The following is a 14,799-nucleotide window of genomic DNA, read 5'->3' on the forward strand; positions in this document are numbered from 1 at the left end:
GGACAGAGGGATGATTCACATCCCAGGCAGTACAGAACGGGATGGTAATTGATTTTACCATGCTACTCAGAATGGCGTGCCATTTAAACAACTTATAAGTTATTTATTTTTGGAATTTTACATTTAATATTTTCAGACCATGATTGACCCTGTGGGTAACAGAAACCTTGGGTAAGGGGACAGTACCGTACTGGCATCATAAAATCTTGAGGGTTGGAAGAGATATTTGGTTCTTGAATGAATAACTCTGGTAGAGAAAAAGATTGAGTTGCATAACTTGCTGAGATTTGCACATCAACTCCCTTACACATTTATCTGTTGAGTGGAAATAATAAGATACTGTCATTAGACCTATGTATGGACTTAAGTGTATCATCCACTTTACATATATTAACTCATTAATTCTCACAGCAAGGCTATCAGGTGCTATTATTACACACATAGATGAGAAACAGATGAGACACAGAGTTTAAGTAACTGACCAATTTCAAACAAGTAATAAATGGTAGGTCTGAGATTGGAACCCAAGAAGTTTGTTGTCAGATCCCTATGGCCAACCACAGTGGCAAACTATGACCCTTAGGCCAAATCTGGCCCATGGCTGTTTTTGTACAGCCAGCCAGAAAACTAAGGATTATTATTATTTTTTTTATTTTAAAAAAGTTTTAAAGAAGAAAGAAAAAAGGAGAATCGTGACAGAGATTGTATGTAGACCACAAAGCCTAAAATATTTACTATGTGGCCTTTTACAGGGAAAGTTTGCTGGCCCCTATACTAACCATTCCTAGGAAAATGCGTTCCTTGAATAGAAAGTTGAGCACCACTGATCCTTTCAGATGAAGGACATGTCTTTCATTAAATGAGTTACTGCAGAGTAAAGTATATACTCAGAGCTCCTTCTGTGGTAGAATTATTTTTCTTGATTTTTGCAAATTTAAAATTAAGACTGGGTGTAGGGAAAGTTTCTTGGGAAGTAGGGAGAATTATCCCTCTGAGTGAGATCAAAGGCAGCTGGGCTGGCGCTGAGTTACTGAATGTGATGCCTGTTATTAAGACAATGAATTTCAGCTGGATTTATGGGCTGATTTTTTTTTTTTTTTTTTTTTTTTTTTTAGCAGTTTGGAGATAGGATATATTAGCCCAAAAACTTCCTGTTTTAAAGCCATGATTTGTTTTTGGAAAGAAAAATTATATCAGCTCTAAAAATTGATGAATTCTGGTATTGTATCAACAACTATTTGGAGAAAAAAAAGACTAACAATGCCATTTTTCCTCCCCAAAGCTGTAATTTCATTAGTAAGAAAGAACATAACAGGGTGTTTTTTGCCTTTCTAAATAAAAAAGATTTCGATTATTGGAGAAATTCTGTTATTCATGTAAATTTTCGTAGGGGGCTAAATATTAAGCTACTTAACAAATATTTATTAAACCTTACTATGGTGCTAGGTATTTTGAGGGACTTTGTAAATATGATTACAGAAGGTTTTTTTTTTTTTGCTATGATGTGATTTTCATTTGATAAATGGTTGTTGTAATAGACCACACTCTATAGATGATTTACATGTTTCTTGCTCATGCAAACTGTATTAACTGTTTTCTAACAGAGTCAGGCAGTGGCTCTAGAGTTTATGTTTGGTCACAGTTGGGCTTCCATTTGTCTTTTCTTTGACACCATCTTAGACTGGTTTTGGTAGTGGTTGATGGGTACCCATTATTCAAGCCCATTTCTTCAATCATCTCACTTGATCCTTTTGGTTGTTGTGGGTGGATTGGGTAAGGTACTAATTATAGTTGTTTAAATTATAATATTGTCTGGTTAGAAAATTTCTGCTGTCTATTCTGTTTTTCCTTTTACTTAGATGATTCAGATTGTTGAAAAGAGTTTTATATTGAATATTTTTCTGATTGGAAGATTGGGGATTGTGCATAAAGTTGAACTCCCTTTTTTTAGTTTAGGGATTTCCAAACATATATAAATGGAACCCACTTTTAATAGTATCATACGTGGGCAGTCTTATTTACTCTTTATCTTCCTCCTCCATTGTATCCCATCTACCCCTAATAATTTTAAAACAAATCACAAACACTACTTCCTTTCATTGAGTAAATACTTCATTATTTGTCTCTAAATTATAAGAAGTCTTTAAAAAATACCAATGCCGTTAGCATGCTAAAAAATTAACAATAATTCTGTAATATTGACAAATACAAGTTAGTGTTTAGATTTTCCTCGTTTTCTCATAAATACCCTTTAATAATTGACTTTTCAGATCAGGACCCAAATAAAGGCCGTGATGTATGTTTGGTTGAATTGTCTCTTAATTCTGGCGATATACTATAATAGTTTCCCTTTCCTTTTTTCTCTTTTGCCATTGATTCTGTAGATCAGTTGTCTTCTGTCCTTATATTTCTGATAAATTTGTGGTATAAATTTTAGTGGAATCTAAAGTATGTGTCAAATGTAGGTTAAATTTTTTGACACGCATACTTCGTAGATGGTGAACAAGTTGGACTGTTGAACTGGTTGGCAAGAACTTGTGAGTGGTGCATGTCAGCACTTTCTTCTTTTACTTCCCCCAGTTGAGTAAGATTTATTTCTCATCATAGTCACGATAGTGAATAGCAGGTAAGAAGAAACAGAAGTTTCTACGTAATGTTATTGAACAGGCCTGCCTTTGACAGAACTACTTATTTATTACTTGGTTTTGCTTTTTTGTAATTAGCAACAGTACTGAAGCAACAGGAGTCCTTATTTGGCATAGGCTTGCCAGACACAGTCAGACTACATATTTTTAGTTTTGCCTTCTGAGTCATTAGATTCCATAACATTTCTGTCTGCCCAAGGGTCTGGCCAACATTACTTTTTTTTTTTTTTTAATATCTTTATTGGAGTATAATTGCTTTACAATGCTGTGTTAGTTTGTGCTGTATAACAAAGTGAATCAGCTATATGTATACATATATTCCCATTACTTTTCCTATTAAGGATGATGAAATCCTTGCTGTTAATTTTGTACTGGAAATTATAAGTATAAAAATCCACCCAGGTAAAATCTATAAACTTTTTTTGTGTAGAAAAAGTTAAGAAGGAAAGCTATCTTGTCATTTTATTATGCAGAAAAGAGACTTAAAGAGTATTCCTTTTACTCTTATGAAATAAAATCTTGTATTGCCTATTTCAAAATTTATTGTAAATGATAAATAGGTCAAGTTTTCTTAATTGTTAAGCCCTGTTTGAAACTTCACAAATGAAATTTTGTTTTTTAAAGAATAGTTAATTGAAAAAGTACTCTTAAAATATATTTGCTTCAGCCCTGACAGCTTTAATGAAAATGACTTTTAGTTTTCCTTAAATATCTATTTCTCATAATGGTGAAAGTTATGTGAGAAATACATATTTCTAGAAAAATATCTAAGAATGTTGATATTTATTTTCATGAAAATGTTTTCCTTTTTTTGGTTGACTTGTTTGAATTTCTTTCTTTATGTGTCTTACACTTATGTATATTTTGTTTAAAGTATTTTCAAAATTTGATGATTACCTTGGGTCATATGAAATTGTTTTTAATTGATTCCTAGAATACATTAATGCTATATATTTCATTTTCAATGATTGTCTACTGTTTAAGGGATATTTAACACTGTCTTTTTTCTTATTGATAACAATCAAGTGAGAGTCAAATGATATAACTCAGTGCCTAGAAAGTTAAAAAGATGTTAATTTTGTTTTCTTAGTCCTTTGGTCCTTTTATATCCTAAGGTTAAAAAAAAATGCCCTGGCTGCTAACCTTTGGCATTTTCTGATGCACTTGTTTCTTTTATGCATTTTTCCAACATGTCTTTTCCTGATAAGCATTTTCCTTAATAGCTTCTATAGGTATTTTGAAATGACTCCTTAAATCTATCTACTTCTGCTAAGAAGAGGTGTTTTGTTAGATTGAAAATAATAATTCATTATAAAATGGTGACTCAAAGCTGTATTTACCAGGGAAGTGCTGATTTTAGTTTCTTTTATTCTTTAAAGAAAAAACAAAGCACTGAAGGTGGTGTAAATGTGGATTTTATAGACTTCCCATATACAAACATTCATTGATAGGAGGAAAAATTAAGATTCTCTTTCTAAATATTTGTTCCCAATTCATCATAATTTATTTTAAAAAATTAGGATCAGTCTCACGATTGGATCTCTTTTTGTACATGTGCTTTGAGGAATATAATGTGCTTCTGGACTCACTGATGTGTGTAATAAATCAGTGATGGTTTATAGGTGACAGTGAACCTTGTTGGTTAGATAACATTTAGGAGGGTTTGTCTTTACAGATAAAAACTTTGTGCGTTTTATGCAAGTGTTTCTCTTAGTGTTGAAATCCTCTGTTGAGGGCATGCTTTACCTTAAAAATAAATGCACTTTTTTACCATTAAAATAATTCATTATTTGGCAGTCTGTCGTTTGGCAGTAATATAACCAATTTTAATTGCCTAGTTTTTCAACAGCTCTTTGTTTAGCCTCATGTAGATGAACAAACCAGAACATTCCCATAGGTTTAATGAGGTCTCTAATCACTGCAGTGATCTGTAAAGTGTGAGGAGTTAGCCTCTTGGTAAACTGTCTTATGTTATTCCCTCTGTCTTTGCAGATAAATTATTAGTCATAACTGTAGCAACAAAAGAAAGTGATGGATTCCATCGATTTATGCAGTCAGCCAAATACTTCAATTATACTGTGAAGGTATGATATATCTTTTAATTCATGGAGATCTTAGAATATGTGCCTGAAGTACATTTTTCATAACAACAACAATAACAACCACAACATGATCTGCAATCCCCAGAAGGATGATGAAATTGGGTTACATAATGGTGTCAGTTTACCTATACTTGATTGTTTTAAAGATACGTTTCGGCCTTATTAATACTCTGCCACTCAGACAATAATTTCTTAATATTTGCTAATGCTTTGTGTAAACATGTTCTATAAAACAACAGAAAAATATATTTATACTTATATTTCTTTTGGGGGGTCATGTACAGGTACAACATAACTAAGATTTGACGGTAATTTTTTTCACTTACTTTGAAGAATTGTAATGGGTTTGGAAACATTACTGTGAAGGAGATACCTTTTCTGTTCCAGTATTGAGAGGTGCTTTTCCTGTTTTTTTATTTGTTTGTTTCAGAGGAATTTAATAACATTATAAAAGTATAAAAGGGTTTTAGAAGACTTATCTCCAGGGAAATAGCTCACTGATAAATGATCAGAGGAAACCTGGCATATTTGGTAGGACTAGTAAACTGAGCTGTGAAAGGCCTGCCTTTAAAAAAAAAAACAACAAAAAAACTTATTTATTTTCTAACAGAAATTAGGCTATGTCATCCAGGTCTTTCCCACATGCAGAGGAGAATAGGGAAATATCCCAAGTAGGAAAACAAATAAACTTAGTTCATTTACAAAACAAAACAGCAGAGCTTCCCTGGTGGCGCAGTGGTTGAGAGTCCGCCTGCCGATGCACGGGACATGGGTGCGTGCCCCGGTCCGGGAAGATCCCACATGCCACGGAGCAGCTGGGCCCGTGAGCCATGGCCGCTGAGCCTGCGCGTCCGGAGCCTGTGCTCCGCAACGGGAGAGGCCACAACAGTGAGAGGCCCGTGTACCGCAAAAAAAAAAAAAAAAAGGGAGAGAAAAATTGCTTTTTTGCCTAGGGAAAAACTGAGCTATTTCAGAACACTGAGCTATTTCAGAACGTAATGCACAAAAAAGATAATATTTGCTACCTAGCCACTGGAAGACTAGGTACAGATGTTAATACAGAATAACTATTAAAGAGGCTAACTTTGCTAGAAAAGAGATGTAGACGTTTAATGTAGGATAAATGAGAAATATGTTAGAGAAGTTTGTTAGAAGGGAAATATTGTAATATGCATTGATAGGGGGCAATATGAAAGAAAAATCAGGGTAAAATAATGCTGAAATCCAATGAGGGGCATCTCAAGGGGAGAGTGTGGAATATTTTTTACATGTGAGGCACTGTGTTAGGACCTTCATATATGGTATGCTGTTGATTCTTTGTATAAACCATGTAAGGTAGGAATTACTTTACTTATTAGTGAGGAAAACTTGCTCCAGGGTACGCACCTGTAAGGCGTCAAATGTTGGACCCCAGCCCCGTTTGACTGACTCTGGAGTTTTGGATCCTCCTGCTGTCTTTCCGTTGTGAAATGCAGTGGTTCTCAAAATGTGGACCCAGACCACCAGCATCAGCATCATCTGGGAAACAGGAATGAGGATTCTTGGGCGCAACCTCACTTACTGAATCGCATACTCTGGGAGAGGGGACCAGCAGTCTGTGTTTTAACGAACCCTCCACGTGATTCGGATGCATACCAAAGTTTGACACACGGATGCTGTGGAAAGAAAACAGAGACTAGAGCTTAATCAACACAGTGCTGCACAGAGTAGGCGCTCAGATGCACTTAGGCCCGGTATGACTGCAATATTGGAGAAGTCCAGAAGGGTTGTAGAACAGAAGTGTAACAAATCTTAGGGCCAGAGGAGGTCACTTAGGGCAAAAACAAATAACTCTATTAGAGTAGCCCCTGTATGAATCCAGATGCCCGCCACAGTTTGAGTTAACATTTATCCCTTCGGCATAAGTAGTGATGAAGTGCTCACTAGAGATTTGAGGCTGGGAACGCCACGAACTCTTGTATTTGGCTCGATGTTAAGTAAATTTGGAACTAATAATATTTTCTAAATTAATTTGATCTTTTTCTTTTGTATTTATTCTTAATTTCATTCCCCCTGAGTTTCACAAATCTTTTAGTAGATCCTTATTTTGGGAACTTCAGCCTTTGTTTTGGTGAAACTAAGATACAAGGTGTGTGTGTGTGGTGGCAGGGGGCGTAGACCCTGCTTCCTGCTCCCTCCCAGCCAGGTGAGTCAGCAGGCATGTGAGTCAGCAGGCATATGATTCAGGAGGCAGCTGCTGAGGCTAAGCAGAGCTGAGAATGGCTGCAGGCTTAGCTCTGAGTAATTGTGCTTAGGCGATTTCTTGTATTGATAAATTATTAAACTTTTGAGGATAACCTAAACTTAAGATTTTTAAGGTAAAGAAGGTGACGTTTGACTTGATGCCCTCTGTGTTTCCCTGGACAACCCATCTGGTTTCAGCAGGAAAATCGCTTAAGGGCCCCAGCCAGGAATCACTCCCAACGTTCATCAGACAGATTTCCAGCCGGATTGAAAAGTGTTACGGAAAGTTTCTTCATTTTCTTTTTCATTTCAGTCTGAATAAAGAGAAATAGGATGTGAGAAATACTTTCTAGGGTTTCCCCCACCAACCCCCAGCTTCCTTGGATTAGACTCCACTTTTGAAATGGTAAAATTAGGAATGGCATTCCACAGGGTAAATAATATTGAAGAATTATGACCTAACCTAGGCATCAAACTTTTTTCTGTTTAGCATCATGATTTAGTGTAACATTAAAAGAGTGATACTGTGTTATACTGTACAAGTTGCTGGTGACTTCCAGTTTTTATAATACTATCATAATCTGAGTCTTGCCCAGGGATGAAATGTTGATTTCATTTATAGGTCCTTGGTCAAGGAAAGGAGTGGAGAGGTGGTGATGGAATTAATACTATTGGAGGGGGCCAGAAAGTGAGATTGATGAAAGAAGTCATGGAACATTATGCCAGTCAAGAGGATCTGGTTGTCTTGTTTACTGAATGGTAAGAGAAAGAACCTGTGGCTTTCTAAGTCTGTATTAAATTATTTTAAAAGAGTTGAAATTCTTATTTGTAGATTATATATTAAATTATTTTATTCACATGGGATCATTGTTTTAAAAAGTAGATGTTACTCACAATTATAAAACCATGGTCTGACGTAGTTATGTAATATGATCAAATTTGATGAGTTACCATAAACACCAATGGGAAAACAGGGCATGAGCTAAAATTTTTGTGAAATTCATGTTTTAATCCTCACTTGAGACGGAATAAAGATCATATTGAATTTTTCTATTGAGAGAGCAACTCAGTGGATTCTGGTTGTCTGGGAGAAAATACATCATGTAAGTTATAAGTGAGAAATAAAAAAGCCTATGTTTAATAATAAAGAAAAACCTTTCTCATCTGTAAATATCTTTTTGTCTACTAAATTTGGAGTGTTCGCTGTGTCTCCATCTTCTCACATGGTTTTAATAATGTCAAGTTGTCATGAACCATTATTGGTTGCCGCCTTCTTTCTTCCATTTTCTCTACATTCTTTTTTTTTTTAAACATTTTTTTTTGGCCATGCGGAGTGTGGGGTCTTATTTCCCTGACCAGGGATTGAACCCACATCCCCTGCCTTGGAAGCGTGGAGTCTTAACCACTGGACCACCAGGGAAGTCCCCCTTCATTCCTTTTTATTTTTATTTTTTGGTCATTGGTCATCATTTTAAATCCCTTTGCATTTTCCTCTTTAACTTAGGAAAGTTATTTTATATCTCTCCCTCAATTTGAAAATCCAAAACCACAGATTATTACAGGTGAAAGTAAGAACAATGCTTTTATGCAAATGTTAAATAAAGGCAGAAATTTTGAAATGAAATGGACATACTGAAGTCCTGGTGCCACCAACACTTACAGGTTTTGAAAGGGTCCATGTACTTGCATCTTCAGAATTTCTCTACTGTCTCCTGGGAAAAAATAAAGTTCTGCTTATAGTTATTTATTCTTGCAACATGAGATGTGGTATAGATGGTGTTAGCTTGTGTACTGAGAATTTTTCTACAGAATCTATTATTATATATATTTTTTACCCTTAGAAAAAAGAGGAGGAAGTTGATAATAAACGGTTTAGATTAAATATTGAGTATGCTTGGGTTAAAATTACCATGGATTTTAAACAACTATTTTGGTCAGCTTGAACTTGCCACACCTATGTTTTGACTCTGACTTTGAGGCAAATTCTCCTTGTGGAAGTTACCACATATGAACCAGTAATAGTTTTGGATTCCCAAACCTCTTTCTGCATTTTAGGAAGAACTCATTTTCCTCTCCCTTTACTCTCCTATCAGACTGCCCCTCCCCGCTATCCCCCATCTAAGATTTAGGCTTGGAAGAAACTGGTTTAATAAGGGGCCAGTTTGTTTCTAATAAGAAAAGGGACACTGTGAGATATCTGAAGACTGCCTGAGGTTGCATTTGTTTGTTTAGATGATACTTTAAGATCCAATGTGACAGAAAAGACAACAATAAAATTTTAATGGAAGGTCCAGTGTGTGCCAGGGCACTGTTAGTATTTGGGATTTATCAGTGAACCAAAGATTAAGTTTCTTGACAACTCCCTCGGTGAGAACAGCCAGCTAACTGAAAACATGCAGGCCCAACTCAGCCAAGCCCTTGTCTAGGAAGAAGCGTTAACATTTTCTCTGTCATCCCCACCTGCCATATCTGTCCTCCTGGAGAAACCTAGGGATAATGAATAAGTAACCAAGATAAAGAAGGATGGACAACTGGTGCCACTTTAGAGCTCTTTTCTCTTCTTTTTTTTTTTTTTTTTAAACAACACCCTTTTAAAAAAGTACTGTGTACAAGTAATCAATACAGTAGAAATTGTGGGTAATCCAAGGTCTAGGAGAAATGAATTAGACTGTAAATTATTTGAAATAGGAAAACCATTTTGCAACAATATTGCTAATCTCCTAATTAAGCTTACCTCTGGTTAAGGCTACAGTTCAGAATTTATTGTAATTTTAATAAATCAAACAAATTCCTACTTCTTATATGATTTTTTTAAAGGACAGTTTAACTGTACTAATTAGTTTTATGGAAGCATAGGTTGCTACTATATGAAAAAATACCAAGATTTATGTACTTAATAGTTTAAATAGTATTTTTTTAAAAAAACAGCTTTGTTGAGGTAGAATTTATATACTGTGACACACTTATTTTAAGTGAAAAATTCAACAATTTTTATTAAATTTACAGAGTCATGCAGTTATCTTCATTATTCAATTTTAGAACATTTCCAATAACCCACAGTGATTCCTTGTGCTCATTTAGATAGGCTTTTGTGAATTAACTTGGAAGCAATCTTACAACATCGTTTCCATGGGAATATATATTGTAAACTGACTTTTGGATGAACTTTTAAAATTAGAGACTGGGTGTTTATAAATATACTCTGTAAGTTAAGATTTATCATGTTTATTTCAGATAAAAATATTTTGCAAGGGTTTGGGTTCTACTTAAAACAAAATGAAAACTGAAGCTCTCCATATGAGAAAGTACCACAGAATTTTTTTCAAGTTATTTCATACTGCAATGTGTGTGTGCGCATGTGCGTGTGCATATGTGTTTTATTGCAATTAAAAAAGTTTGTAAAGTTGACAATCTTCCTTTAATTAGAACAACCACCAGTAAATATAATGGATTTAATGACTTTCATGGACAAAGCGTGATGTGTTCTTTTGAAATAGGCTCATAAAGATTTTGGGGACAAATATTGTAACATGATAGCTGAAGATTCCCTATGGATTAAAATTATAATGATTTTATAATTCACCTGGGTCAAGGTAGCTGAACATTTTGAATTTATAATAAGGTACTTTGCATTACTTTTAGAATTACCTAGTAAAACATGTATTTCTTTTAGTCTAGTCACATTGAAGACATATGGTCAGACCTAATTATTATTACATAGTGGGCAGTTTTTTTTTTTTTTTTTTTTTAAGGATAATACGTAGGCCAATATATAACAAAAGGTGTTTAAGTTATTGTGAGTAAATTCGATACATACTGAATATTCCCACAAACTTGTTCTGTGCTGGGTACAGTAAAACATAAACCAGCAGAGTCCAGACCTTGAAGTAAGTATGTTGTAGAATACTTTTGAGTATCAGATAAATAATAAAAACTTTGGTCATTTGTTTTATTCGTTTTCTTTTAGGCTAAAGAAAATTCTTTAGAATAAAAGTAGTTAGAAATACAGTTGGTGTGATTATTTGAGTTTGAATTTGGACGGAGCAGAAATTTATATTTTTTTGGCGGCACTGAATGTAACACCATTAAATAGAATACAGATGTGCTTTGTTTTGAAAGATTCCCAATATATGAAATAATTGAAAGACGTATTTGGTGGTGGTTCTTGGCCTCACCAAAAGGAGTATTTCCTCTCTGAAAATACCTACCCAAGAATTTTGCTATATAGCAACTCCCCAGTTCATTAAAGTATAGCAACTCCCCAGTTCATTAAAGTATCTGTTTAAAGATGACTAGCTCTATGACTTTGAGGTAAGATAAGGGAATTGACTTTGTAATTTATAGGCTCTTGCTAACTAATGATAGCAGTAAGGTAGACTGAATTTTTTAAAAACTAGAATGGTAGTCAATGTCACAATATAAAAATAAAGTTGATATTGAATTAAAATGAATGTAAAGTAGGGCTTCCCTGGTGGCGCAGTGGTTGAGAGTTCACCTGCCGATGCAGGGGACATGGGTTCGTGCCCCGGTCCGGGAAGATCCCACACGCCGCGGAGCGGCTGGCCCCGTGAGCCATGGCCGCTGAGCCTGCGCATCCGGAGCCTGTGCTCCACAACGGGAGAGGCCACAACAGTGAGAGGCCCGCATACCGCAAAAAAAAATAAAATAAAAAATAAATAAATATAAAGTAAAGCTGATATTATAGTAGTTTTCTGGGTGGCTGTGTTCTGGGAGATTGATCCAGCAAATACTGGTTGAAAATTGAGGGATAGTCTTAGTTACAGAAATCTTTGCTGTTAGTGTATATGCCTCATCTCACTTTGATTGTATATTGCTAGCTTTTGTTCACTTTTAATGTTGAATTGTAATTGTTTTTATGCTTCAGACAGTGAAGCTTAGAGCTGTACCTGATTTACATATTGTCAGGGTAAATAGCAAGGAATCAATAAATACTAGGTAACAGTATATTGCATTAAAAGACGGAGAAACATCTTGAAAGAGGCAGAAATATGGTGGATGTTTTGAGACTATTTTTAAAGATTTTTTTCTTCATTCATTTGGAGAAATAAAGTGACTTAAAGGCAGGAAAGCATCCACATTCTCTAAATCTCAAAGATAGAAATTATGTTAAAAATTGATTTTTGCTTAGAAACAATGAAAATGCTGCTGCTGCTTCTTTTGATCTTTCCCATGTCAACCAATGTTTTTTTCTTTTAACTTCTAATTAAATATTAGAAGTGACATCAGTGAGCATATTTTTCACTTTGCATTCAGAATACATGTCTTGAGCAGAAGCTTTGACCCAGGTATTGAACTTAACGCTATAGAAAAAGAGATCGACACAGATCCCACCCTCAAGGAATTCTCGTATTATACTAATTCTGCAAACAAAACTGAACCAATCAAATTTAGAAGAAAAATGTGTGTCTTCAAAAAAAACTTGAATGTTGGCATAATCTCTTTAGAATCATTTACTTTAGAAAACTGTGAAAGATTATGTTTTATTTGATCATTTTGCTAATTGTGAAAATATTTTTATGATTTTGTTGTTATTAAGCAGTATAATTTATATATATTAATTCTACAGGGGACCAGATCCCATCTTATTTTATTCTATGAAATAAACATTTTATACCTCTCATAATTTAGGTTACATTCCCAATATGCCTACATTTTGTATTGTCTTACATAGTTTATACAGAAGGCAGAGTGAAAATTTTCTAAAAGCAAAGCTTTTTAAGAATGATGGCTGGGCTTCCCTGGTGGCGCAGTGGTTGAGAGTCCGCTTGCCGATGCAGGGGACGTGGGTTCGTGCCCCGGTCCGGGAAGATCCCACATGCCGTGGAGCGGCTGGGCCAGTGAGCCATGGCCGCTGAGCCTGCGCGTCCGGAGCCTGTGCTCCGCAACGGGAGAGGCCACAGCAGTGAGAGGCCTGCGTACCGCAAAAAAAAAAAAAAAAAAAAAGAATGATGGCTAAAATTTTAACTAACTATGGCAGATTTATTTGATGGACTTCTTTTTGGCAGTGAGGACAGCTTAAGTGTGCAGACACAAAGAACCTAGTCATTAGTGATGGACAACATTTCATTATATTAGTATGAAAGAAAGCCAGAACACATCAGAGTTTTCAGTTTCTACACTGCTTTTTAATTTCTTCCCTTTTTTTTGAAGGAAAGGTTGAAATCCTTAGCTGACACTTAGACATATGCAGTGCCTTAAGGCTCCTCCATGGTAGTGTGAAGTATGATTAGGAATTATGTAGGAAATGAGTGACATTTTTTCAAATTGTTCAAATGTTCTTATCAGTGTTTACTGAGTATATTGGTGGGTATGTTGAAATAAGGAAGAAGCAGATTGTATACAAAAGAAGCATTGGTGGTTTATATATATCTAGATAAATGGTAGTAATTTGTCTACTTTTTGTGTCTGTATGTGTGTGTGTGTATATATATATATATAATTTTTCCCCCAAACCAGATTATCCTCTCCTTGAATCTTGTTTTTTTTGAGTAAACATATATTAAGCATCTGTTATTGTGTAAAATATGGTGCTAGCTGCTGTGGCTGGATCAGGGAGGTGACTGGGACAGAAATTTTGCCCCCTGGATACATTTTTCTATCCATAGGTTTGTATATGTTGTATCTGGCATGCTGTAGCTACGTCATAATAAATGCTGGGGATTAAAAAAATGCTTCTTGATTTCTTCATTGATTCAATGAATGTTTATTGTGCACCAAATAGTTATCCGATTTGAAAGTTCTAGTGTTGCAGAGATAAGTTTAACTATCATTTAAAATTAGAGGGAGATTTTCATTTCACCATTTATTTTACAATAAAGAGACTGATCCAGAAACACCAAGTGATAAGGACAGTTAGCTAGCAGCTTGGGCAGTTTGAGGTCTTTGCCACATTCTCTCCTTGGCTGCCCTCTCTGCTAGTGTTACTCCAGCACAAGGCTACTCTCAGGAAACTGTCTGGAGAAAATGACCCTCCACCTAGCCAGTGTCCTTATTTGGCTCCTACCTCTATCCAGCCTCAGTAAAAATTCTATATTCAGAAAATGAAATTATATACCATTTGGAGGAAAACTCCCCCAAGTAATAGTTTTTAAAACCCACTTTATCTGAACTAATTTCTTCCCCGTCCTTCAAAATTTCTGCAATAAATTTAATCATTTCCATTGTGATTTCATTGTAATCTATTCTGCAAGTTCAGTTGGGTGGACATTTCCAACTGTTTTTTCCTTTAGGTATGTGTGGGGGGAGAGTGGTTGCATAATATTGGTTTATGGCATTAATTAGCTATGAAAATATAGATACGTGTTTAAGGTGAAGACATGAAGGACCTAGAGTCTGTCATACAGAGGGAAGTAAGTCAGAAGGAGAAAAACAAATACCGTATGCTAACACATATATATGGAATCTAAAAAAAAAAAAAAAAAAGGTTCTGAAGAACCTAGGGGCAGGACAGGAATAAAGATGCAGATGTAGAGAATGGACTTGAGGACACGGGGAGGGGAAGGGTAAGCTGGGACAAAGCGAGAGAGTGGCATGGACATACATACACTACCAAACGTAAAATAGATAGCTAGTAGGAAGCAGCCACGTAGCACAGGGAGATCAACTTGGTGCTTTGTGACCACCTAGAGGGGTGGGATAGGGAGGGTGGGAGGGAGGGAGATGCAAGAGGGAGGGGATATGGGGATATAAGTATATGTATAGCTGATTCACTTTGTTATAAAGCAGAAACTAACACACCATTGAAAAGCAATTATACTCCAATAAAGATGTATAAAAAAAATAAAGACAGCATTATCAGGTGTGTTGCT

General features: G+C 35.4%; 1 protein-coding gene across 2 annotated transcripts in view; it reads left to right on the forward strand.

Annotated features, from left to right (window-relative positions):
* The window catches only part of PLOD2 (procollagen-lysine,2-oxoglutarate 5-dioxygenase 2), a 114,171-nt gene that overhangs the window by 36,348 nt on the left and 63,024 nt on the right, over nt 1–14,799 (forward strand). For both annotated transcript variants that reach the window (XM_067737576.1, XM_067737574.1), the window contains exons 2-3: nt 4,638–4,729; nt 7,593–7,729. In XM_067737576.1, the coding sequence (XP_067593677.1) occupies nt 4,638–4,729; nt 7,593–7,729 (229 nt within the window). The remainder of the gene's footprint in view (nt 1–4,637; nt 4,730–7,592; nt 7,730–14,799) is intronic.

This window comes from Pseudorca crassidens, chromosome 5, assembly GCF_039906515.1.
Source record: "Pseudorca crassidens isolate mPseCra1 chromosome 5, mPseCra1.hap1, whole genome shotgun sequence".
In the NCBI taxonomy this organism is placed as follows: domain Eukaryota; kingdom Metazoa; phylum Chordata; class Mammalia; order Artiodactyla; family Delphinidae; genus Pseudorca; species Pseudorca crassidens.